The 27,748-nt window shown below is 44.6% G+C and overlaps 1 protein-coding gene across 1 annotated transcript in view; it reads left to right on the top strand.

The window, feature by feature from the left end:
* Positions 1–27,748, top strand: part of LOC138299835 (chitotriosidase-1-like) — a 58,276-nt gene that overhangs the window by 10,997 nt on the left and 19,531 nt on the right. The window contains exons 3-9 of the mRNA XM_069238433.1: positions 8,290–8,491; positions 10,116–10,172; positions 19,017–19,182; positions 24,030–24,154; positions 24,334–24,457; positions 25,657–25,839; positions 26,161–26,277. Coding sequence (XP_069094534.1) covers positions 8,290–8,491; positions 10,116–10,172; positions 19,017–19,182; positions 24,030–24,154; positions 24,334–24,457; positions 25,657–25,839; positions 26,161–26,277 — 974 coding nt within the window. The remainder of the gene's footprint in view (positions 1–8,289; positions 8,492–10,115; positions 10,173–19,016; positions 19,183–24,029; positions 24,155–24,333; positions 24,458–25,656; positions 25,840–26,160; positions 26,278–27,748) is intronic.

Below are 27,748 nucleotides of genomic sequence, written 5' to 3'. Positions count from 1 at the left end.
AGTGAAATATGAAACGGCTGCTTTAAAGCCAATCTGTGTTTAACAGTGCAGGCTGCATGCATCTGCGCTTTGAGGAGGAGAGAGCAAACCCCTTGCAGAAGGTGCAGGGACTGACTGCAGGGGGATATATGGGGGTCCATAGGAACCCCTTTTTGCCCTCCAGAGGGCTGACTTTTACAGGCACACTGAAAGTGTGCCACCTTTTTGTGGCACACTTCCAGTGCGCCTCATAAGGGCATGTTTCTCTCTATACCCGTATCAATAATATGGCGTGGGCGTAGAGGCAAAGTGCTTTCCTCATTTACATGGGTCATACCCCCATGTAAATGAGGGAACATCTTCTAAACGATAGCGTTGGAGCTACCTCTGCGCCATCGCTATCAGTATTACAGAAGGGATGCACAAGCTTCTGCGGCACCTTCTTTAATAACATTGTGCCCCAGGGGCACACAAAGTGGGCACACATGTCCATTGCGCCCCAGAGTACAATGTATAACACAGCCCCTGGTGTGTGTAGGATGATGTCTACCAGGGAAAATTACTTTCTTCAGTGGGACATAGGGTTATGTGCAGTAGGAAAACAGACTGCTCTACGTTCAGCTAGCATGGGCTTTCTTTCTGTATTAGAGGATAGGTCCAAATAGAATCCACTTACATAGTCCAGACAGAATTTTAGCGAGGCAGCTACTGCCATTATCTACAAAGGTAATATCAGATTGGGCAAGACAATTTTTGAATCCATCATCTCTGAGCTTGGTTGTCAAGCCGAGAAATTATGGACAAAGGATCATTCAGAGTTCTTCTAATTGGTTTGCTGGAGGTTCCTGGATGGGTTGAGAACTCAACATATAATACGTAAACATTTATGACGCTCCTGAAATGATCCCCATGTCTGTGTTAATAGATTCCAGCTGGACATTTTCGTACATTCAGTTTTCATTTGCCTACTGGCAGGAATTGAAAACTTGCCCCCAACATACCTTTTTCCTCTCATTAGGAGCTGGGAATTAGCAGCATAGCTTTCAAAATACAACCAAAGCGGAACAGTGGTTGGAGTAAAATAATAAAATATGAGTGAAGAATGGCCCAACCCCGGCAGTGCCACATATATTCTGTCTGACAGAAAGGAGGTATTCTATATTGATCAGTGCAAGGTCTTCATGCCTGCTTTACTTACCCATTAGAGAATGATGGTCTGGTTGACATTGGGGTCCAGATATACTAACACTGTGCACTGGGTTTTAGTTTCTTTTGTAATGCAAACCACACGCAAAATGTTATTTTGAGACTTACCATCCAACGCAAATCAGGATTTGCATTGGGTGGTTTCCCAAAGTAACAAAATGTTGCGCTATGCGCTGCCTTGCATCACTTTGCATCAATGGGGCATTCCATGAGTGGTGCAATGGTGTTCCCATGCAACAACGCTTGGGTTTTGAACCAAATCCCTACCAACAAACATCTGTAGACAGTAATTTGCACCAAAATCTTATGCCTCCTTGAGGCTGGGGTAACTAAGAGAAATATTTTAATTTCTCCTCGCTTTTCCTACTTTGCAGTGCTCTGTACTGTACAGCACACATATAAAGCAGGAAAAGTGTTAAGGGATGATTTTTCCAAGGTCAGGGTCCCCTTCCAGAATGCACACACCTTTGCACTATGGCACAACGGTCTGTATTTTGGCAAATGGCAGCCTAAAGTGCACCGGTGCAGGGAGAGGGGAAGACAGCACCATATCTTAGTAGATATTGAGCTGTTCTGCTCGCTCCCTTTCATGCAATGCTGCTTTGTGTTGGCAATCAATATTAGAGTAGAGGCCTACACAACCACTCCCTACCTCTGCACTACCAGCTTCTCTGAAAACCCTTTGAGCAGTAATTCTTTGTCTGGAATAGTATTTGGAAAAAACATTCACTAAGACCTGGACAGTTCCACCTATGTTCCGGTGCGGTGTGTTTGAAGCCACAGGACATACATGTGAAATAACCATCAAGGAACAGAAGAGAAACATACAGGCAATGGTGTCCGTCTAGGGGCCAGGCTCACCCTGCAGCAGCGCCTCTTTGGATGTAGTTCGATGGTGGTTCAGCTCATGTGTGCAAGGGACTGAGTGACTGTGATGGCATGTCCAGCCCTGAGATACCTTTTTCTGTTATTCACTTGGCTTTTGTATAGTGCTCTGCTGCCATCTGTGTGGTCTCGTAGCACCCACTGACTTGCCAGTTGCGTCAGTGAGATATTCTATTGACCCTCATGTACACCTAATCACCACCAGTTACATATCATTGTGATAATCCCCTTGCACTGTAGGGGAACATGGTCCATTACAAAGAATGCGCTTATACAGGTGTGATTGTTTAATTATTAAACTGATTTAATTAAAGTGGCTGCAAAACATGGAGAGAGTGGGATTAAAAAATGCCTGTATTGTGATATTTCGTGGGAGGAATATTAAGAACAATTAAATATAATTTGATTTTAGGATCTAGACTGGATATGAGGCATGCTTTCTGCTCTCTAGCTCTAAACTGTTTCATGCAATATTTAAAGATTTATAACAGAAATGTGTGTTTGAGTATTGCAAGAGCTAACCATGTGTGCAGGTGCAATTACACATTCATTAAATATCTGCTTTACTGCACAGTGGTACTGATGGTACAGTGTAGCACAAGTATTCCAGCATTGCTAAGATGTGCTGCACTATCCTTCTAACAGTGGGATCTGCATGACGGGCAGCATGTTAGGAAGGGGGAGCCATAGAAGTCAGAGGGCCACCCACAATATTCAATAGGTGGGCAGACACAATAACTTTTCCATCTAATCAGATGAGTCCCACGAGCTCACTTCAGTGTCCGTTGCCCTCTAACCCCCAGCTCCCTGCCAACTTATCATCAATTGGCGGGGCAGCACCCATGACAAAGGGCAGCCACAATCTAGCATCAACTCATGCAAGTCTGGCACCACAAGTACTGTGCATGGTGCAATGGCAGGGGTCAACCCAATGATGGACTGGGTGGGTGTGGGGACAACCAGCACAGAGTCTGGCGGAGTAAAGAGCCCATTGGGTTGTTTTGAGGTCTAGAGCCTCACAAGGGGCAGCACCCAGATGGTAACACCAGAATTTCAATGTATGTTAGCATAAATGGGACAGCCATCTATGGTGGCAACATCCACTGGGCTAGCAAGCCTAATACCCATTTGTAGAAAGGAGTTCTTAAACATTTTCTCACTCCTGAAGATGCAATTATGGGGTTTGGACCTGCTTAACAATGACAAAAAGAGGAAGATAGAAAGGAAGGGGGAGAGAAAGGAATATTGAGAATTGGCTGGGCGCATTTCGGGTGTTGACCTGCATGATAGGTGAGAAGTTCTCACAGTACACAGCAGGCCTATGGCTATTTTAATACTGAATACACATGGCGCAGAGAATGTATAGGGAAGATCCATGGTTTCCATATGACCAGGGTTTCAGGATGGAAAGCAGAAGTGGCCCAGATTAGATTGGGATCACGAGGATGCTTCGGGCTACATGCACAAAATGGTGACAGTAATGAAGGGGTTACCAAGACAGAGCACCCATTTAGAACCCAATACAAAGGCAGGCTAGAGAGTTTTTTATCTTACATCAAGCAGACCAAGCAGAAGACCCCATGAGAGCAAAAGGGGCAATGCTAAACAAAGGGTCCGTACGCTGGAAATCTGAGAAGAGGAACTGCCCCTGGGGCATATGCATGGAAATTCATACACACTTGCAGTGCATGTGGGAATGGCGCCTAGCCACAGAATGCAAAAAAGACAAGGAGGTTTGGAGAAGAAAAAACAAAACAGGAAGTGAAAAGAGAGACATCACCATGGGATAGGTCACAAAGAATGATGACACTCCAATAACCCCTAATGAAGCACCATATTTTCCCTAGCTAAGACACCGTAGAAAAGACCAGGCTCAGACATTACCTTAATGGTTACCACAGGAGGAAGGAGGCCAATGTTATCATGGCAGGCCTCGAGGAAAGATTTAGGATACGATACAGCACCCACAAGGAAACATGGAGTACAGGAACCTCAAGTCAGCCATTGAACATCCAGAAGTGGTTATGCAGAAAACTGAGAAAGAACAGCACAAGGGCAGGATAGCAGATACATTTATGAACCCCCCCCCCTCTCCCTACCTTCATAATATCTCCTCTGGGGTGATATCTAAAAAGAAACCAGGACAATTCAGGCTTAATCATCATTTATCACACACAGAAAGCGACTCTGTGAGTAACTGACTAATCCCAGATAAATGTGCAGTCTTTTACAGCTCATTTTATGAGGAGGTTGGTCTAGTGTGAGCATCCACTAAAGGAGCATTGATGGCCAAGGCAGATATCAAGTTAGTGTTTAGACCACTTCCCATTCACCCAGACAGCTTCAGCCTATTAGGGTTCAAATTTGAAAGCAAAATACTTCTTCGACAAATGCCTGCTAATAGGCTGCTTCATATCATGTACCTACTTTAAAATGTTCAGCACCTTCCTAGAATGCATCCACATAAAGGAGCATGCTGAAGTCAGAGTGCAACACTATCTAAATGATTTCTTGTTGGTGGGGGAGGTAGGGAAAGAGAAATGTAGCAGCCTCCTAAAAGCATTCATGAAGTCAGCAGACACACTGGGACTCCCATGAGGGGAGGAGAAGACCTAGGGCCCCACAACAAAACTAGTTCTCTTGGGAATAGAGATAGAATCTGAAGCTGATGTATGCAGGCTACTGGAAGAAAACATTAGGGCCCTACAAACCAGTTTGAGACACCTGAGGGAGAAGGAGAAGGCAACATGGGCAGAAATTCAAGAGGTACTGGGCAAATTAAACTTTGCAGCAAGGGTCATTCGAGCAGGCAGGATATTTGCAAGGCAGCTGGCAAGCCTGACCAGAGGTCTATGGAAAAAACACTACCATATGAGGCTGGGGAAAAAGGGTGCAGCAGGACATGCTAGATTGGGTGAAGTTTCTGTAGAGGGTCAATGGGTCAGTGGTGTGGAGACAGCCATGGGTGACATCACAACAGTTAGACCTATTCACAGATGTGGTGGGTAGTGAAAATTTCAGGCATATACTGGGCAAGGCCTGGTGCAGAAAGGCATGGTCTGCCAGTTAGAGAGCAGATGGGCTCACGAAAAAAAAACCATTACCATGCTCGAATGTTTCCCAATCGTGGCAGCGGTGTACATGTGGCGTGAGAAACTCAGAAACAAGAAAATAATGTTGTGGTCAGACAACCAAACAGTTGTACAGCTGGTAAAAGGGGACTCCACCAGGTGCCTTTGGGTCATGCGCTTCATGAAAAACCTAGTGAAGGCCCATTTGAGGTCCAGTGTTGAATTGAGGGTGAGACACATTTAAGGAATGACTAACTCAAGAGCTGATGCCCTATTTTGTTTCCGATGGGAAAGATTTACGGAGCAGTCACCGGAGGCAGAACAGCAGATGGCAGATGTCCCCGTTCCACAATGCAATGTGGACTTTGGTACCCAAAACAAGGACCATGTATCGCAAAAGCCTGGAGATATTCAAGAAAGTTGCTTTGTTACAGGGCCTCATGTACATGAAGGAAGTACAGGCCGAAGTGGTGCATTTTATCAAATGGGCCGTCAAAGGGGGAAAGACTAGGGGCCAGATGTATGAAAGCATTTTGCATTCGCAAACGGTGCGAATGCCCGTTTGCAAATGCAAAATGCCATTTCAGAATGTATGAAAAACATTCTGAACGCAATTTTAAGGAATCGCTAAAATAGCGATTCCTTAAAATTGCGACCCTGTTTAGAGAGTCGCAAATTGCGACTCTCTAAATTAGAAATCGCAAATAAGAATTCCTTATTTGCGATTCCTTAGCACATGTATGAAGCAATTCCTAAATGCGATTTGGGCATTTAGGAATCGCTAATTACCACCAAGTTGAACTTGGTGGTAACCATGTGCAAAATTTAAAAATGCATTTAAAATTGTACATGTAAAGCACACATGCCCTTTTGGCATGTGTGCACCTTACATGTCCCCCAAAGAAATGTTGGGGTGCAGCAGAGGGGGCCTTAGGCCCTCAGCACCCCGGGGTATTGCATTTCCACAATTGCGATTTCTGGTTCAGAAATCGCAATTTTGGAAATGTAAAAAATTCGCAGATATGGGCCAAGAGGCCCATAGGTGCGAAATGGGGCCGGTATCGCAATTTGTGATTCGGTAATAGCATTTGCGATTTTTAAGAAATCGCTATTAACGATTCGCAAATGTGATACATGGCTCTTTGCGAGTCTGAAATAGCGATTTCTTAAAAATTGCTATTTCCGAATCGCAAAAGGCCTTGATGACACATCTGGCCCTTGATCATGGACACAGGCGCAGTAGGCAGTTGCAGCTCATCTTTGCAAGATTAGACAAGGCATGGACCCCGCAAAAAAGTTACTATATGAAGTGACACTGAAAGACTGGGAGCACATGAGGGTGCAAACAAAGGCAACAGGATGCCAGCTGACTTTGAATGACTCACAGCGGTGGTAGATGCCTTTGAGATGATATGCCGCAACCTCTACGAGACAACCCTCTTCAGAGCAGCCTTTTCTCTTACGTGTTTGGTGCACTGAGGGTATAAAAGGTGCTGCCCTGTATGCCTCACCAAGGATTATATGCAAAGGAGGCTGGAGGCAGTTTGCTATTCCTGGTTTTCCAGGGCAGATGATTCCTCAGTAGGTTCCTATTCACCGAGGGCATGCGCCAACGAAGCAGGCAGGCCTCCCTCATCACACTCAGAGACCCATTCAATCAGAATAGGGGCGGCAACAAATAGCAGAGCCGCTAGGTTTGGAAGAATCAAGTAACAAGCAGATAGGTAGATGGGATTCAAAGGCAAGTGCTATAAAAGAATGGGGACCAAAGGGATTGAACGAGCAGACAACGAAAAAACGTCCATTCTCTTGACAGGTAATGTGCGCAACTGGACAAGAACAGTTTGCTTTGTGGGGCACTCTTTCATAACGAGGACGCAAAGATGTGTAGCAAATGGTCGGGAGTGGCAGCACCTACACAACACAGCACTGACATGGATGGGTATACCGGGCATCAAGTGGGCACAGCTAGCAGGGGCCTCAGAAAGGCTACAGGATGAGGTCCGCTGGCCAGGCAAATTGCTCACATACCTTGGGGGAAACATCCTGACCATGTTAAGCAGAGGACTGCTGAGTGACGTCATCAAGAAGGGCCTCACCACAGCATTGAGAACACTGAGGGAGGCAATAACAATGTGGTCTGCAATCATCTGATACCAATGGAGGAGGACAGCATCGCACAGCGCAGTGGAGAGGTCCAGGAGAAAACATAATATTGAGGTGAGTAAATTTTGCTGGAGCCTGAGTTTTAACTTTGTAAGACAGGGGCTCATCAGTTTGAAGGTGTTATATTTTTATGTGGGGATGGTGTCCACTCTTTAGGATTCAGCAGGCAAATGTTCATGGATAACATGACTGGTGCACTGGAGCTGGCAGGTTGCAATTGAAGGATACCACGACAGGGGGAGCCGCAAAGGGACAACAACTCCTTTTGTGGTGAGGAAGTCCATGGAGCAAACTCAAGGAACCCGGGGTCCCAAGCGACCTAAAACGAGAAGGAAAGGAACTCCATAGGGCTCTGAGATACAAATGGGCAAGGCCAATGGGAGAGATTTGGGTGGGGGGTACCCAACAGGGCAGACATAGCACTTGCAGCCCAAATGGCATAAGGGCCAGCAACAGAGCTAAAGCACTCAGTAGCAAGTTCTAGCCAGGAATCTGCTACAAGGCACAACTCTCCCCACCACTCACATCCGGACACCATAGCAAAGACCGCCAAATGCAAGGGGTGCCAAATGTGAATAACTGAATAATGCGTGACCATTAATATGACAGTGCTATTGATTATTAATGTGTCAATGATACCGACAAATGTTTCCAGTTTGCGTGCAGTGACTGAACTCTGTTGAAATAAACAAGACAATTGCCATTCAAGCAGGGTGAGATACATCTTGTTGGCAGGGGGGTGTCCTACTTGCAATGTTGGCTGTAGTGGCCCGACTGCAAAGGTTATAGCCCTGTCCTTGCTCCCTTTGTACATCACAAATATACTCTGCAAAACCTCCCACAGTCAGGTGCCACCAGGGAACGCGCTGGTTGTTCTCACACTGAGTGCAGCTGCAGCCAGGCACCTACTGAAGTTGGCTCAAGGCTCTACCTGGTTCAAGCCCCCCCTTTACCACTCAACACTTTAACCCCGCTCTTGCAGGCTCTGCTGCCAAGCTGGTGTGCTATTTCACCAACTGGGCCCAGTACCGCCAAGGGGAGGCAAAATTTCTACCTGAGAACATTGATCCGTCGCTGTGCACTCACCTGTTGTACGCCTTCGCCGGGATGAAGGATAACCAGATCAGCACAGTGGAGTGGAACGACGAGACCCTCTACCAGGAGTTCAACGGGCTGAAAAGCAGGTATTTGTGGTGGGTGGCAAAGGGCACTGGGGTGGTGGAGGGGAGTGGCTTAAATTTAGGGGACAGTAAATCAGTTATATGCAGTGAGCCCATGCAAGATCTCACTCAGTCTGAAGTACTGGGCCTGGTGTTCGGTTGGCATATCTCACCTGGACAGTGACCGTATAGACATGCCATAATAAATATTTCTCACTCCAAGATGCCATCCTCTCTCTCTCTCTCTCTCTCTCGACATATGGTTTAGCTCCTTTCTCCTCTTCTGCCATGCAGCTCTTCATTTTCCTCCCAGGTTTCTTCTCTCTGTCTCCCCCCTTTTGCTCATAAGTGGATGTTATGGTAGTGCTCTTTCAGATCTCTTCTCACTCTGTCCCATGCGGACCTCCTCACTCTCTGCGGCCAAGTGGCACATCTCTCACTTTGCTCACTGGTACCCTGACAAGCACTTGCCTCTCCTCTCTTTTTCACTCTTTCTGGCCAAGGCAGCACACATCTCTCTCTCTCTCTCTCTCTCTCTCACTCTCTCCTTCTCTCTCTTTTTCACCCTATGGCTCTGGTAGCACATCTCCCTCTCATTGCAAACCCCCATGCAGAGTCCTTTTTCCAGGATTCTGCTCTCTATGGCCAGGCATCATTTCCCCTTGTCTACTAACTCTGTGGTGCATATTGCAGCTCTCTTACATAGGTTTCCCTCTATGGCCCAGGCAGCACATCTCTTCTTTCCCTCCCTCACACTCAGTAGAGCAGGCATCCCATCTCATCTGTCCTTCCTCTCTGCCCTGGAAGCAGCACATCAGCCCTAACTGTCATTGGTTGGATAGACCTAACACTCATCTGTATATACTCCACTTTGTTGAGCATCTTTTGCTCTCTCTTGCTTTCATTGAAAGCTGGTATGGAAGATAGTGAGTCCAAGCAGTTCCCCATTTGATAAACACTGTCTCATTTAGAACCTGGCTCTTTTAAACATGGCTTGGGGATTTCTTTGGTGCAGTTTGGACAGTGTTTCTCAAGAGACCAATGCCCTAACAAACATTTTCCCCCCTATCTTGACTTGAGCTAACTCTGCCTGTGGGGTGATTGAGCTCTGCCCTCGCTGGTGTTCCCATGAATATTCTGCTCTACCTTACCATGACTTTCAACCAGGATGTGACCTGGTTTGGTCTCCGTGACTGACTGGGGATTGGCTGCTAGCATGCCTAAGATGCCAGATGCCTAAGCAGATAGGCATCACTCATTAGGATTTTCTACGTTATCCCATTTCTCTGATAATGTTTGTGCATTGCTAATGCTAGGAATAAGCCCTAGAAAAGTAATAAAGTAGCCCTACTCCAAACCAAGAAGAGAGAACATCTGCATGCTGCTGCCCTCACATTTTTTGGAGATGTTAACTTCTAAACGTCTTGGCATGAGCTGCTGACCATGTGCTGTCTGTCCTAAGAGCACAGGAAGTGAACAGGAGCTGCCAGAACCCAGATAGGACAATGAGAATACACCTCTGACTACCCACTGAACTGGCCTTCTAGTCAAAGTTGAAATTGAACTTGGGGAACAGCAGTCAAACATTATATCAGTGTCTTTGCCTCAACTAGCTCTGTCTTGAAGGTGACTTCTTTATGTTTCTCAGGAATCCTGGCCTGAAGACCCTGCTGAGCATCGGTGGATGGAACTTTGGAACCGAAAGGTGAGACCAAATCACACTCAGCTGTTTTATATCTCTAATTTGAAGATGAAATCATATTTTCTGTTTAAATGGCTACAATTGCTGTATCTTGCAAGTCATTGAGGAATACTATGACCATGTGATCCATATGATATTCAGAAAACATAGTGTAGGTTATACATGCCAGGTCTCTGCCAAATTTCATACCATGGTTATTAATAAATTAAAAATGTTTTGACCCCCCACTCATTTACTCCTACATTTGGATCTGCATGGAACTTGGTAAGCCTGCACTTGGTGTAATGTACTAACCACTTGCCACATTTTATGCAGAGCATAAAAGCAAATGAAAATGGTATTGCCCTCCTTTATCTTTGCCTCACTTGACGGATTGACGCAAAATCTGACAGATTGGAGAAAAACAATCCTTACACGCTTCCACCAACTTCTGTGCTTATTTGTCATATAGGCCCTCATTCTAAGTTTGGCTGGCGGTGCCAGCCAAACGGGAACCGCCAAATGGCCGCTCCGCGGTCAGAAGACCGCGGATGCCATTCTGGCTTTCCTGCTGGGCCGGCGGGCGACCGCCAAAAGGGCGCCCGCCGGCCCAGCGGGAAAGACCCTGCAACAAGGAAGCCGGCTCCGAATGGAGCCGGCAGAGTTGCAGGGGTGCGACGGGTGCAGTGGCACCCGTCGCGATTTTCACTGTCTGCAAAGCAGACAGTGAAAATATTTATGGGGCCCCCAGGTGCCCCACGACACCCGTTCCCGCCATCCTGTTTCTGGCGTTGAAAACCGCCAGAAACAGGCTGGCGGGAAGGGGGTCGGAATCCCCATGGCATGGAGGATTCCCTGGGCCAGGGGAAAACCGGCGGGAAACCGCTGGTACCCCTTTTCTGACCGTGGCTTTACCGCCGCGGTCAGAATGGCCCTGGAAGCACCGCCAGCCTGTTGGCGGTGCTTCCGTGGTCCCCGGCCCTGGCAGTCATGGACCGCCAGGGTCGGAATGACCCCCATGGTGTCAATGTTATTAGAAACAAACATCACCTTCCCCCGATATAGTTGCACAAACTTAAAAATACCAAGAGAATAGTAGCTGGGTTAAGTCTCCGCAGATCGATTAAACAGTGCCAAAGTTATTAGCAGTACAAATACAACAGTGTTCTGCCAGGAATTACTAACAGTATTGTGTTTGTTAGTGGGTCAATCCTATTATATAAGAACAAGAGGAAAACGAGAAAAAAAAGAATATCCACATAAATGAATATAGTAGATTCATGTTGCGGACAACAATTACAAAATTGTAAACTGGTCATCACAATGTAATCAAACATAGGTGCGCCAAGTTACAGGGCAGTGCAAGTGCAGTACAGTGAGCCATACAATACAACAGAAAGTGAATGGAATGAGTATTTACAATATACACACAGGGTCATTACCCAATGCAAGAATAAATCAATAGCAAAACCAATGATATGGGCATTTGAGTTTTAAAGTCTTTCGATTAAAGATACGGGGAGACCCATTGAATGTCAACGTTTCAACACCTTTTTATGAAGAATCACCTGGGGTCTTCCTCATGACAAAGAACTGGTAGCAACCTACAGAGGAGAGTACGCAGACAGCCAGTTGAAGCCTATCCTAAAAAATAAGGGTAGAAATGCTTAGGAGACAAAAATGTCTTACCTAACCAGAGTAATCAGGCTCAAAATATTCCAATGATAGCACATATCAATTACTAGTTAGGGAACAAGTAAAAGAAGAAGACCCATGCAATTAGTAAGTGGGGATGAATCCACATTGGAATAACCAACAGCAAGGCATGTTCTAAAATGTGCCAACAGAAGACGGTGGACGCAAGCGCGAGACAGCTGCATGCTGTAAACAAGACCATGCTCCTACAAATGTTCCAAAACCAGGATAGTGGAACACTGTCACACATGCTCCAGACCATAATGGCAAGGAAAGCAACCCATTTCCTAATGGACTTTGACAAAAAGACGTGCACTGCACACTCCGGGACATGTCTCATAATTTGCTGAGTCAGGTAACTGTGCACTGCACACTCCCATGAAAAGTGCAATATGTAAAATCAATAAACACTCCAGGCAAAATTAAGTTGTAGGTTCCTCCAGTAATATCTTACATGAAATTTCAATCATGTTGGGTGAAAAGCAATTTAAGTACACCCTAGCAAGCAAAGTAAACAGTGCAACGCACTGTGCTCTGATCATGCTAAGGGTAAGAAGAATCCAAACTCACTGTAAAATAGAAACACAAATAAATGAAAGGGTCATGTCTCTCAATTGACCCCAAACAGACCGTAGAAACCCAAATGAAAGTACTTAAAAGAGATACCGATCTCACAATCCGACAATGCATGGCTTCACCAACGCTCTCAGCCAAATCACGAAGAAGACATCCTACACTGTGATGTGAACGTGTCACTCACACAACCAAAAAAGACTAGACCGTCACATAACCTGCTGGATGGCCACACCATCCTCATACGTCGTGTGGAGGAGTGTGCATGACTGCAGCTGGAGAACAACGAGACCATAACTTACAGGAGTGGGGAGAATCCTTAGTGCACATGCTTCATCACAGTACGGCCAGGGGAAACTGAACTAAGACCTTAGTCTAAAGTCCAGAAATACAAAGGGTGCGGGGTAATGAAAAGGGGAGACTTAACCTTAGTCCAAGGCAGCAGGAAGGCAAAATATGTCATACAAACAATGAGAGGTGCTAACCAAAGGCTGGAGGGTGGAAAACATACATAAAGGAGCAACCAGCCACCCCAGAAGCAAAGTGAATTTTCCTGATGTTATATAACTGGGGAAACTGACTATCCATAAAACTGAAGGACATAAGCATAAAATCATAGAGCGGACATCCAATCGTGACTTATCTCTTATGTGTCACAAAATGTCCCCACTCTTCCTGAGTGTTCAGTACATCACCATTGAACCAATCTTTTCAATTTATCAACACTATAGTTCTAATAGTTTGTAGATCTGCCCTTCCCCCGCCCTCGTGGATCTTGTCTTAGGACCTCCATGACCTGCAAAAGAATGTCATCAGCTGTATGGCCTTGTTCCATGTAGTGATCCACAAAGGGTGCTCCAGTTGTCTTCCAGTTAATCTGCTGCAGTGCTAAAGGACCCAAACTTGAACTATCTGCGTGGTCTGACCGATGTATATCTTGGATCAGGGGCAACATATTGCATAAATGACATTTTGTGAATTACAATTTGAGAAAAAATTCAGTTGTTGTGTCACATTACTTTGAGTGAAAGTTTTTGTTTCATTGGAAATTTTAGAAGTTGAACTTTGTCTGCATTTGAAGTGTCCCTTGATGGGTTGCAGACCCCATTGAGATTATATAGTGGGGACCGTTGGAGCGGGTAAAGCTGCCCTCACCAATTTACCCCTTATGTTCGGACCCCTTTTGAAGGAACATGAGGGTAACTCCCTGTGCTTGATAGTGTCCCTTATCAAATGTCCGTATTTATAAACAATGTTCCTTACAGCATTGCTGTTGGTGTGAAATGTACTGACAAAGATTATGCATCCCTCTGTGACAGAGGCTGTCCAGGGAGTAAGGAGATGTTACCTGTGAGTATACCAGACTCCACAAACCAGCCTTCCAAAGTATTGTGGTGGGATATACATTCTCAGCCAAACGGCTGATCAAGAAATCAGATTCCCCAAAGAAATCTTCCTTCTTATAGCAATTTTCTATGTATTCTTAAAAATTGGCCATACACAAGATTTTCATGCAACCCCCTGGAATGATGGCTCAAGTACATCAAAAGAGAATTCCTTTCAGTGGGTTTACTATGCAAGGATGTATTTAGAACACTGCCCTCTGTCATAATCATGAGATCTAGAAATGTAATGTGGGTACTGCTGCATTCCATAGTGAATTGGTTGTTGAGGAAGCATGAATTTACAAAGTCATGAAATTCAGTAAAACTGTTATCTTAACAACAAATCACCCACATATGCACCAAAATTTAATGTTGACTTAAAGGCATTGCCATCACTGAATAAATGTGTTGTCTCATAGTCATCCATGTACAGATTCGCCAGGTCCAGAGCAAACCCTGCTCCCACTGCAACGCCCTTCCTATGATATTAGTATCCAAGAATAAGAAAAGATTCTTGTTGAGGGCAATTTCAATGAGTTGGACTAAAACGAAGAGGGAACCCAATGGGGCATCTCCCAGTTTTCCAGGTCATTCTCCACTACCTAGAGCCACATGCTGAGGAATGTTGGTGTATTCAGGATTGGTGTCCATAGTCACCAGTACCTGGGCAGAGTTACTAAATGACTACACCTCAATCTGTTTGATAAAAGCCATACTGTCCCTAATGAAGGACCATGTGAGGGATACAAAAGTTTTGAGGGAAAAAAACAACAAACTGACAAAGAGGTTCTAGAAGAGACTCACACCCCAAAACAATGGCACGTTCTGGAGGTCTGGAAAGATTTTTATGCATCTTGGGCAATGTGTACAATACTTGTTCTCTGGGGTGAGGAATGTTCATAAACTAATATTCAGATCTAGAGAGGAATCCAGCATCCAGTCCTGAATCTGTCACATCCTTGGTAAGAGATCTCATCAGTTGTGCATGTTTAGTGTAATGTTCTTTAACAGAAAGCTGCCTCAAGACAGCTACGCAATAAGATTCCCTTTACTGTATAACTATTCCATCCCACTTGTCCACAGGTTTGATCACAATTTCTTGGTTGCAGGCAAGTGTTCTGAATGCTTTGGCCTCATCTGCAGGAACATTGTATTTAATGTAACTCAAGGTGTTATAAAGACTTTAAACCTCTCTGATAACCACCCTTTCCTATGTCACTATTGTAGGTGGAATAGAATCCTGGGGAGGGGGGTTAAAAGTGGAGGGAGGACGTAAGCCTGTGGAACTCACACTGCCTTCATAGCTACTGGTAGGAAAGAAATGCCTCACTCTGTGTTTCCTGAAGTATTTTTGCAGTTCATATTTAACCAAAAAAAAGGTCCTGTCTATTTGTGGGAACAAAGCCTAACCCTCTCTTGTGTACAGTGCCCTCACTGGTCGTCAACATATGTTGGGACAAATTAAATACCAGAGCCAAGGCAGGAGTGGTGCTCGATGGTGTGCCTTCCACCACTTGTATTTCTGTCTCCTGGTCTGTCATTCTCCATGTGTGTTCGGTTGGCAGTTACCTCATCAGCGAGCCCGGCCACATCCTCTGACCCTGCCACATTGACCTCGGTAACCCTGGTTAATGCCTCTCTCTGGCAGCCATTGGTCCCTTGCGTCTGGTCCTAAAAAGTAGACTGCTCTGAGTTCGAGACCCTGCTATTGTGTGGAGCTATACTGGTATTCAGCTTGGAACTTGAATAATCAGGCGCTTAAGTGTCTGAGAAAGTGACAGACTTGTGGGAGTGCTGGTCCCCGGCTGATGAATCTCCACTTAGCGTCCTTCTCAAAATAGGAGAAGCCCATATCATTGGGTTTGTTTTATTTGTGTACCCTATGGGTAGTGACTCTGTGTATATACTGTAAATACTCATTCTATTCACTTTCTGTTGTATGGTATAACTCACTGTATTGCTCTTGTAGGGCGATGTCACTTTGAGCACGTATGTTTGATCACTTTGTGATTATTAGTTTACAATTTTATATTTGATGTCTGAAAAACGTATCTACTAGCTTCAAGTATGTGGATATTTCGTCTTTCTTCATCTTTCCTTCTTGTTCTTATGTGGTAAGATTGAACCATTACTAAACACAATACTTTAAGTAATTCCTGGCCAAACACTGTTATATTTGTACTTTATTACCCTGTACTTGGGAATGCAGGGTGCCCCAGCTTTTTGGTGCAAAGTTATTAGCAAAGCAGAAATATTTTTGACCCCATTCACTCTCCCCGCACACTGGACCTTCATGAAACATGAAATATGTGTATTGGAGTAACTTTCTAAGTTGCTGCCACACTTCATGTAGATTCATCAAACAATACAGAGTTATATAAGCACATTAAATATTTTTGACCCAGCATTTAACCATGCCTCTCACCGATGGATTGTAACAAAACGAACAATAGAAAGCCAATGCTTTAAAATGTTTGCCAAATTTTGTGCAGGTTGATCACTGAGTGGCAGTGGCAAACATATTAGCAAACATATTAGCAAATGAACACTTGTTTACCCAGGCTTTTTAAACTCCTACCCCCAAATGGATCTGGACAAATTAGAAAAATCATGAGAATTTTAAATGGGCTTAGTCTCTCCCAAATTTCATGCATATTCGTCAAAAGGTGCCAAATATATAAGCAATAAACAAATGGCTTTTCCTCAGCTGCGGCTCCGCCACAATGGCGGAGGATTGTAGCCCCACCGGCTTAGAGCCAGCAGCAGAAAAATAAAGCAGTATTTTATTATTGTGTTATTTTTCAGCTGTTGGCTGAGCAAGCGTGTGCAGGGAGGGGTGGTGCTGGGCCGTGGGAGGGGTGAGGTGGAGTGGAGTCACTGGAGTTCACTTAAAAGTGCGAATGTCAGTTTGGCTGTCTGTCTTTGGTTTCTCCAACCCAGCTGTGTTGTACTGCCTGCCTGGAGAAACAGCACAGACTCCCATGCACTGTCTAAGTGGCAGACCAAGCCGCTCAGACCAATCCTGGTGCTGCTCTCATGCTAGGCATAGCATGAGAGCAGTGCCAGGAGTGTGTGGAGAGCCTGTAGTGGTGTCCCAGGGATTGTTGGGACACCATCAGCAGCAGGAGAGAAGAGGAGGGAGGCTGCCGTTAGCGTTGGTGGCAGGACAGGTAATTTTTTTTTTTTTATTATTTCCCTAATCCCCCGCCCCCCAACTGAGATTTGCGGCCGCTGGCACTGCTTTTCATCCTGACAACTTAAACAAAAGTGTTAACTATTTCAAGCCCACCTGGTACCTTTTTTTACACAATTCTATATGTTGGTTTGGTCTAAGTCTGTTCAGCAGGTTTCTGACGTAGTAGGGTTTGAAAAATAGCTACATCAAATGATGACTATGCTAAGCGAGTGCAAATTTGGTACAGATCCATTGATGGGGACCAAAGTTGTAGGCAAATAAAAAAATTACTTTTCAATGGAGAGCACGTCTCGAGAATGACCACACAGTGGTGACAGCCACAATGTGTGTGTGTGTGTATATGTACACACACACACACACATATTTGTATATATATTACACAGCAATAATTCTAGTTATGGTTGCATTGTGGATTGCCAATAAAAATGGAGAGGTTTTTTTTCACATAGGGCTTGAAAACATTTTCAGTAGTGCTCCTGGAAGCGTGCTACTCCTCCAAAGGCTGTGTGCAATGGTTTTTTTCCGTTTGCAGTGTACGTCCAAAGGCCACTTCCAGTGCCCCGGATCCACTTAGCATGGCACTGCAATTTCTTACTGTGGGCAGGAAGCAAAGTATAGTATTACCAAAAAACAAAAAATACACTGACAGAACTTTGTTAAAAGATATTCTGATTGTTTACTCAGATCAGAAAATAACGTTTGTTGTGAAAAAGATTGACATTTCCCTAAAACAATTTAACGAGTCATATGGTTACCATCCAAAACCCCAAAATACAAAATGTATCAGCTTTGGTAAGATCCACAACCCTTACAACCCCAATTAATTTCTTATGAACATAAACATGATGTCACAGGTTTCATCACAAATAACATTAATTACTGGCATCACTGTTGGCATCAATGGTAAGATCAAATATTACCTTACAGTTGATAAGTTCAATACATCACTGAAGTCGCCATGGCAGCTGGAACCCTAAGTGAAGGTCTTGACAGAAGGTCTGGGCCTGCACCAAGGATCAGCTTAGCATAGCCAAAGGCCAAGTACAGTTTAGCGTGGGGGCAGAGGTGTTGAGCATTGGACTTGAGTGTATGGCCTGCATCGAGTTGTTGGGGGAGGTGCCTAACATGAGACAAGGTGTTGAGTAGCGGTGTTGAACACAGAAAGTACATTCATAGCCTAATGGCCTAAGGCCTTGCCACTGACCTCTAGAATTAGGGTGCTGAGGACTTTTAGACACTCCCTGTGTCAAAAGACACTGTCACTACCAAAACGGGTTTGGCATCTTTTTACACTGCAATCAGGGGTTGTGTGAGGCCAGTCCCAGACTCCAATGGCTAACTCGTAGACCAGTGGATCCTCTGGAGTGGGCAGTGTGGGAGTACTGAGCACTTCCACTGCTCTCTTTGATGATGTCAATAGTGATGTAATAAATGATGTCACCTGTGAAGAGATCAAATGTGCCATTTTCGATGTGGTCAGTGACATCATGTGAAAGGTCATTTCAATAAGCAAACATGCATTCTGTAAATAAAGCATATTTTCAGCGGGGAACCCTACACGTTAGGATCTATGAGTCTTAATATATTGAAGACTGAAGATATTTAAGAACTTCTTAAAATGATACGTTCTTTAGATCAAATTGAATAATTTACCTTTACCCGTGGAATGCTTAGTGAAAGTATGGGCTTACTTTTCACCACCAAAACGGGGTCCTGTTGAGATGCAGAAACAATACTGGGGCTTCTGGAATGTAAGGTACCGAGGAAGATTCCCACACGTCGGTGCATCTGTAAAGATGGCCAGGGCGGGACAAAGTCAGACACATGGTAGAGTCAAGCAGGACAGGCCTCAAGTGTCAGTCTGCCGCAGAATTACTGGCCTTTCAGAGCCGCCAGCCATCCGGGAAATCTCCTGACTCCCCAGCTGTCCAGCCTGCCTCTACAAAGCAGCACAGAGCATCAGTAATCCATGCTACCCACCCTGGTGCTTAATCTCACGTGCGTTCCTCTCGACACTAGGTTTACCAACATGGTTTCCTCGCCTGCAAACCGCCGCACTTTTATCCTCTCTGCGGTATCCTTCCTGCGCAAGTACGGATTTGACGGCCTGGATGTGGACTGGGAGTACCCGGGGTCAAGGGGAAGTCCCCCCGAAGACAAGACGCGCTTCTCAACCTTGTTGGAGGTATTTAAATGTTTAAATGTCTCATGAGATCTTCCCTTCTTGTTCTGCTCGGCTGTGTAGGTCAAGGAGTTAACATTTTTTCATATCTCTTTTTGCCTTCTCTGTTGTTTTTATACCCTTGTAGTTTTTAAATGGCTTCCACAACTTTACTGTCTCTGTTCAACTATATTCCCACCGTTGAGGTTTTTAAATATTTCTATCGAATCACTCCCTTCCTTCTGCCCTAAGGATATGTAAGTCCTCAGATCTCTCCTCTTAAGATTCGTAGTGCAGATAAGACATTGGCCATTTCAGGAGATCTCGGAGAAGCACGCTGCTAACTGACCATCGAATTTGCCCCCTACAATCTGCCTGCATTTTCGCTCCCCTCCCCTGGTTAAACGTTGATGTCATTAGACAGGATAACACAGAAACCCCTGAAGCACGGGGTAGTCTCCAAGACCACATCCCTCTCGGCCCCACGCTGGGTTTCCAGAACACATGCACATCTCTCCCTGGCTAGATGAATCGTGGATCAGTCTGTGGGCTTTCATGAACACATTCTGTATATATTTACTTGTCCTGCATTTCAAAGGCTTTGGTGGCACACTCCAGTTTTAGTATTTACAGTACTGATGCCACCTTATGATCTGAATTAAACATACACATTTAAATAATGTAAAACAATGTGTGTGTGTGTGTGTATATATATATATATATATATATATATATATATATATATATATATATATAGTTATAAAACCTAGTAGTGGTTGTCACTAGGTAGTTATAGGTAGGACCTAGTTTCTATAGAAAAAGCTGTTTTTTGCTTGCCTATATCTTTGGCGCCGCTTGACGAACCTTCACAAAATGTTCCCCAAAAAATGTCACATGAGTTGCTGTCTGGAAAGTTTTGGGGGATCAATCAAGTGGGGGCTGAGATAAAGGAGGGGTGAAATTTAGAGCGTTGTCAACGTTAATTTGCATAGGAAAAATTGAACAGCAATAGCGTAAAAACCACTGGAAGGAATTACACAACATTTAGCAGAAAGGTAGCTCTTGGTCCAGAAAGAGCCTTTTTTTGTTATTTGGTGTAAATCCGTTCAGTAGTTTTTTATGAAATTTAAGGAAATCTAAATTTGAATATCTAGGGACGCAAAGGATTCATGACCCCTCCTGATCTTATGCTGAGATCTGATTGGCTGCCAACACTTCAACAAGGAAGTATTGGCAGCCATCTTGGGACTCGGCTGAAACTGAGTCCCAGCAAAACAGAATAGAAAGCACAAAAGGGGTCAGGGTATGAACACCCTGACTCCCTAGCTCTGGTGCTGAGGGCCCAGAGGGAGCCCCGCAGGGCTAAAAAGCTTTTTTTTTTTTTAAATGTTACCGCAAATTTGCAATGGGGTTGCAAATTTGCAGTAAAAAAAAATTAAAAAATAAGCACGGGCTTGTTTTTAAATACGCCCCTGGGTGGGCCAGGTCCTGGAGGCACTTTTTTCTTTTTAAAGGCCCCACAACCCTGGAAACCACCACTTCCCATGGGCAAATAATAAAATATGAGCCACCCCTGGGTCAAAAATGCTTTTAATATGTGCAGCCCTGGTGACCACCTCCCTGGGGCTATGCCTACATTGGAGGAGGGCGGCACAGACCCCTTTGAGGGGCCACTGATGCCCCTGGGGACCCCCAAATTCCCGGCCGGCTCCTGCTATGTCTGGGGGTGCCCACCCCTGGGACATAGCCTTTTTGCTGTGGCTTGGCTGCAGCTCATACTGAAAGGTGATCTTACTCTTTTTAAATGACAAATACATTTTTCTTTTTCATTGGTCCAGAAATATTTCATTCTAAGTTTGTCATATATCAAAGCCTAAAAAACTCTCTATCTCTATCTCTCTCCCTCGCTCTCCTTCTCACTCTCTCTCTCTTTTTCAATCTGTCTCCCACTCACACACCCACACAGACACTTACTCACCCACTCACAGACCCACTCAGATAATTATGCACGCACTCACTGACCCACTCAGACTGTCACACACCCGTTCACAGACCCACTGACACCCTCATGCACTCACTCACAGATCCACGAACACTGATACACCCACTAAAACACTGATGTATGCACTCCCACACCTGGACAGATACTCTCACAGCCACTCTCACCTCCAGATACATCCTCTCACACCTATTCTCACACCCAGAGAGGCTGCAGCCAACTCCCATCACACATGGCCAAAGGGCGGTGCAGAGCATGGGTGGTTAGGGGTGTTAGCCTCATGGTCTGGCTGCAGGCCAGGTCTTGCGGGCAACCTTTGCTGCACATGGTTAAAGGCCGTGCACGGTGCTAGGTTGGGTGCTAATAGGGGGCTTATTTAAACATTTGTAATTTACAAAAACAAAAAGGGAAACGAGTCCAGCTGGACTCCAACCCTCAGTGCGAAAGCCCTTGACATTCAGGCTGAGCAATCTGTTTTTTTACTTTTGAGCACTTTGCTTTTCACTCTTTAATGGCTATCTGGGACTGCGGGGGAGCCCACAAGGGCTCCCCTGCAGTACCTATATGTAATTTCATTAAAACAAATATTTCAAAACAAGCCATTTACAGGCTATCTGAGACCGCAGGGGAAGCCTCAAGGCCTCCCCCGCGTGCCCATTGCTTCAGCAACCAAGGAGCTAGTTTAAGCACCAGCTCTGTGGTTGCTGAAGCATTTCATCTCTGTCCCCTTTACTTGTGCAGGGGACAGCGATGAAAGCTTCGGATTTGCTGTGTTTGCTGTGGCTTGGCTGCAGAGCTGCAGCCAAGCCACAGCAAACAGCTATGTCCCAGGGATGGGCATCCCAGGAAAATACAGGAGCCGGCCCTGCGGTGTGGCGGTCCCCAGGGCCTCCAGAGGCTCCTCGAGGGGGGCCACGTGGCCCCCCTCCAAAGTGAATAGCCCTAGGGGTCGTGGTCCCTGGGGCACGGGGTCCCAAAGCGACCCCCTTTCTTTTTTAAATATTTGCCCCAGGGCAAGTGGTCACCAGGGCTAATAGGGGTCCCAAAGGGCCCTCCTTTAAAAAAAAAAATATTTGCCTGGGGGGGGGGGGGGAGGGGGGGGGGTTGTTCCCAGGGGCAGTGGGAGGGCTGCGCAGCCCGCACATAAATCACATTTTGCCTCGAGGGTTGTGATCCTTGGGGTTTGGGGGGGGGGGCGCAGGCCCCCGCATATTATTTCTTAAACACCCTGGGGAGGTGGTAGTCCCCGCACGTACGATAACAGTTCTGAGGAGGTGGCGGTCCACAGGTAAGTGAGGGGGCATGCACCCCCGCATATACATTATAAGCCCCAGGTAGGTGGTGGTACCTGGGAGTGGACCAGAAGGGCTCTACCCCCACATTTAAAAAAAAATGCCCCCAGGACTTGGCACACCCAGGGGCTTCATGATAACGAAGAGCAGGAGACCGCGCTTTTTTTTCTTATTTTACGGGTCCAAGCGTAAATGCTTTTTAGCCCTGGCGGGCTCCCTTTGGGACCCTACTACCAGAGCTAAGGAATCAGGGTGTTCGTACCCTGGCCCCCTTTGTATTATTTTTTTTTTTTTCTGGGACTTGGCTGAAGCCAAAATTGCAGATGACACTTCTGTTCTTGAAGTGTTATCAGTAAATCAGGTCTCTGCATGAGATCGGGAGGGGTTGTGAATCCTTTGTGTCCCTATATATATATATATACATATATATATATATATATACAAATTTAGATTTACTTAGATTTCTCAAAAACTACTGAATGGATTTATACCAAATAACAACAAGCATTTGCAATGCAATGGGTCTTGCATTTGCTCGAGTTACAGCTATTAGGGTTGTAAACTCCTAACATGACTTTTCTTGCCACATAAAATAGAAAATAAAAAGTAAAACCATTTCACATAAGCGAGCCGATTCCAAGCGCCATGCTATGTGGCTGAAGGAGATACCCAAAAGGAAAAAGAAGTTCACTCGCAGTCAAAGTTTCGGCAAAAGTGCAATTAGCCATGTAACAGGGTTGATGTCCAAGGATGTAAACAAACTGATCCAAAGAGGGACAAATGTAAAGCATTTACCAATGATAACAAAAGATTTTTGAAGGGCAAGACCATGAACGAGTGATAGTGATGGACGTGAGGTGGGCGTGGTTAAAAGCCCAAATAGATAACAATGCGTCTGAAAAGTAGTGCTTGCGTGCTGCTATGCTCGACCTAAAAAGGGCTCTTTGTAGACCAAGGGCTACCTTTCTGCCAAATTTGGTGTAATACAGTCCAGTGGTTTTTGTGCTGTTCGATTATTCCTATGGGAATTAACATTGGAAATGCTCTAAATTTCATCCCCCCTTTATCTCACCCCCACTTGATGGATCACCCCGAAATTTTACAGACAGCAGCTAACATGACTGTCGCTTTTTTTGGGAAAATTTTGTGAAGATTCATCAAACAGCGCCAAAGATATAGGCACGCAAAAAACTGCTTTTTCTATAGAAACTAGGGACCATATTTATACTTTTTTAGCGCCGCATTTGCGCCGCTTTTTGACGCAAAAATGGCGCAAACTTACAAAATACAATGGTATTTTGCAAGTTTGCATCATTTTTGCGTTACAAAATGACGCAAATGCAGCGCTAAAAAGTATAAATATGGGCCTAGGTCTAAACTAGAACAGCCTACTGGCGACTATAATTTCAGTGAACAGGTTTTGGCACTATTGGTTCAAGCATGTCATCGATTGCTGTCTTTTGTGAAGTATATCAATTACTTGCTGAATTTCCCAGAGTTCAAGACACACATATACACAAATATATGAAGGGGGTCAGTTCACACTCACAAGGGTCTCCAATTCTTTTATCTCTTTTCAGGAAATGATAAAAGCCTTTCAGGATGAGGCACAACAGACTGGTAAGGAGCGGCTTCTGCTGAGCGCAGCAGTGTCTGCTGGGAAAGGGACCATTGATACAGGATATGAAATCAGTCGCATCTCCAGGTAAGTGCTGGAGGCCCAAGAAGGCGGTCATTATTAAGGCTGTTCCGAACCTACTAGAGACAGGGTGAATAAAGGGAAGCCCAAAGATATCTGAACAGCTTAAATCTTATAAAAGGCATGCTAGGTTGTTATGTATGCATACAAGCTATTTACAGTTAACCTGTTGTATTGACCCCCAGGGTCTTGGACTTCATCAATGTTATGACCTATGATCTTCACGGGTCATGGGAAACCATCACTGGCGAAAACAGCCCCCTGTACAAGGGGTTAAAAGACACTGGGGCAGCTGTGTACCTAAATGTGGTAAGTCGATGTAAGGTAACCAGCATAGACCTCAGTGGAATGACATTTAGGCCCTATTACGAGTTTAGATCCTATTTATTGCACCTGATAAATAATGATACCCCATGGTATGTTACTTATTAGGTGTGGTAAACAACACCTATTATGACTTACTGGGGAATAACTTGTGGATTATGGTGTTTAATGCACCAAAATCTGCATCGTATCACACATACTGTATTCTTTCTCCCTGTTAAATTTTGGTAGGTTTGACCTTCGAAATTTAATGAAGGTTAAGTTACTTAACACATTCAATAATTTTCAGACGAGTTCAAAACCTTTGAACTTGTTTTTCTGAGCCATACGTAATGAGGGGTTTATGCACGGGTCGGAACAAGCAGACACACTCATAATCAGGCCCTATCTTTTCACAATCAGGGACCTCAGGCATGTCAATGGAGACTCACTCATGCCCTACTGGTGGCCTCATGATATCAACGGAGTTCCACTTATCCCTCCCAACACTGATCTTTTGTACTTAAATGAAATATGGGGCCATGGTTGTAGAGAATGAGATAGACTTCATTAAAAAGTACAAGGCCAGTGAAGAGGCATGTATGAAACCCATTGAAATCTCACACATTCTTTAAATCTTAAGTTTCATACACTTCAATAGAGTCTCACTGACTACCCCAGTCACTGTCTCATACATTTTAATAGAGTCACTCCTATTCCCAACATCTCTGGCCTCGTACTTGACTGTGAAGTCTCTTTGTTTTCCCCATCACTGCCTCATGCACTTCTTGTTCGTACTCATTCCTCATACTGCCAGCCTAATTTATTGCAACAGGGTCTGAGCCATTCGTTACTCCAAAGCCCTCTTGCATTTCAATTAAATTTCTCTTATTCTGAACATTACTAGATGAATGTCTGCCATCAGAGTCACACTCTTTCTATTTATGGTCTTTTGTTTAAGAGTCCAATTCACTCTGGGAGCCTAGTTTACCACAGCTGAAACACTTTGACTACTATTCGAGATTACAGTGGAGTTCAAAAGGAAAGACAGGACTGAAATATGATGCCCCTGTTGATGTGAATTCATCTGGTAACCCTCCAATTTTCCTTTCTCCATCACAGCCCTCATCCACTTCATTGGAGTCTCACTCATCCATGCCCCACTGGCCTTATTTCCAACCTTAAATGTCTATCCCCTTTTACAGGACTTTGCTATGAAGTACTGGAGAGACAACGGGGCACCTCCAGAGAAGGTCATTATGGGGGTTCCCACATATGGACGGACCTTCACCCTAGCCACTGCAGACACTGGTGTTGGTGCCCCTTCTTCTGGGGCAGGGACTTCAGGCCCTTTTACGGGCTCACCAGGATTCCTGTCTTATTATGAGGTAAGCGGGATCAGACCATGCCCACCAAAAGGGGCTCTTCTTCAACCCAAAAATCTAGAGCTCTCAATTTGTCCTAGGTGAAGTGTGAGACATTCAGCCAATTCTGGCTTTGTAGTTCATGTCATGTTGGATTTGGGTAGTTGCTTATCTTTATTTATGTATGCGGGACTACAAGAACTAGAATGTATCCTAATGTAAACTTAAACATAGGGCTGGCTGAAAATCTCACAGTTCACATGGAGCATCTTGGTGCCTTTACAAGTTGAGATGTATCTGTTTGGAGGCGACCTTCATTGCTCTCTTATCTTCAATGTTTCCTAGATCTGCACCTTTATGAAGGGAGCTACAATTGTGTGGACTGATGACCAGAAAGTGCCCTATGCCTACAAAGGGAACCAGTGGGCTGGGTATGACAACATACAGAGCATCACAACCAAGGTAAGACAAAGTGGCGACAACATCCTATGTGCATCAGAAGAATCATAGATCCCAGAAACCACAAACTAGGCTTACCTTCACAAGTTCTATGCATCTGTCCCTCTAGGGGAACCTAACATTTATCCTGAACAATGTTTATATTTTTTAGGGGTATTTCTATAGCACACAACAGGCCCAAGAGGCCTGCACAATGCTGTACATGGTAACAGGAATATGAGTCACAAGAATGGTTGCAGAAGCTTTTCAAGGCATTTCCAAACAGGCACAAATGTTACATTGAGGGAGAGAAGAGGAATGCAAGTTGTGTGGAGGAGTAAGGCAGATTATCACGTAGGTGAGAGGAAGACAGCGAAAGATTGATGCTTAAAATCTGAGATAGTGTAAAGATGAACCTCAATATCCTCAATGATGCACTGTAAGGAAGACACAAGTCTTAGGTGCAGAGGAAGTTCATTTCAGAGTGAGAGCAGTTGATTATATTTAATTTTTGTAATGTGCTCTTTGTGAGATTTTTGGGCTTCAAGTCTGATCATCTCAGTCCAGCTGACCAAATTCCTAACCTTTGAAATTGTAAGTAAATTTGGTAGGCAGCCCTGGTTATTTGAGCGTGGAATCTTGAAAAGTTAAACAGCAGGCTTTACAGTAGATGCAGACAGTGAGAGCCAGTGTTGTTGATTTAGAGCAGCAGGGTAATTTGAAACCAAGCTCTCTAAGGTTTATTCTTCATATAATCTATGAATGAAATAGCAAACCCCATGTAAAAGCCCAGAAATGTTGTCCAGGTTAAGAAGGAGGGGTGTAGCCCCCTCCACAATATTTGTGCTGATTAACTGTGTATTGTCTTCATTTTGAAGAAGTGTAATCCCAGGCATACGAATCAATTCCATCAGCAGAACTGCATACATTTGAAATTGGTTTCAATGTCAGTAGTTTAGTTGACTGGTGTTGTGCTACCCCCAACTTATTGGAGTCAGTGCTAGGCCCCAAAAGGAAACTGCTAGCGTTTTGGAGAAAAGGAAAACTGCCAGGTGACTCTAACCACTCCCCTCTGAGTTATCCTCATATGGACAAGAGTGTCAGGAACCAGACAAACCTTATTAAAGAATTTCTTATCTGCAAGTGATACAGTATAACCCTGTCCCAATCCCCAAACCAGTAGAAAACGTCAGAAATATTGGTATTTTGTATATTGGATGCTTGCTAAATTTGTACTATTTAGTCATAGTGTGTCCCATGCCCAAATTTGAGTAGGTTGGTGGAATTGCCTTGTGTTATTGTTAATTATTTAACTCTTTCATATCTTAATATGCAGATATCTACTTATTTAGCTATTTGTGAGCTCAAGTTTTTGGCACTGTAAATGGCTAAATATTTGAATCCAGCACTTTTTGCTATGTACTTCATGACTCACCCAGTTGTTCACCATATGTTTTGCAGGGGGCCTTGAAAATAAATTCCTCGCTATGAAGTA

Source organism: Pleurodeles waltl, chromosome 6 (genome assembly GCF_031143425.1).
Source record: "Pleurodeles waltl isolate 20211129_DDA chromosome 6, aPleWal1.hap1.20221129, whole genome shotgun sequence".
Classification (NCBI taxonomy): domain Eukaryota; kingdom Metazoa; phylum Chordata; class Amphibia; order Caudata; family Salamandridae; genus Pleurodeles; species Pleurodeles waltl.
Note: the sequence above shows the minus strand (reverse complement) of the source record. Positions and strands in the feature narration are given on the sequence as shown.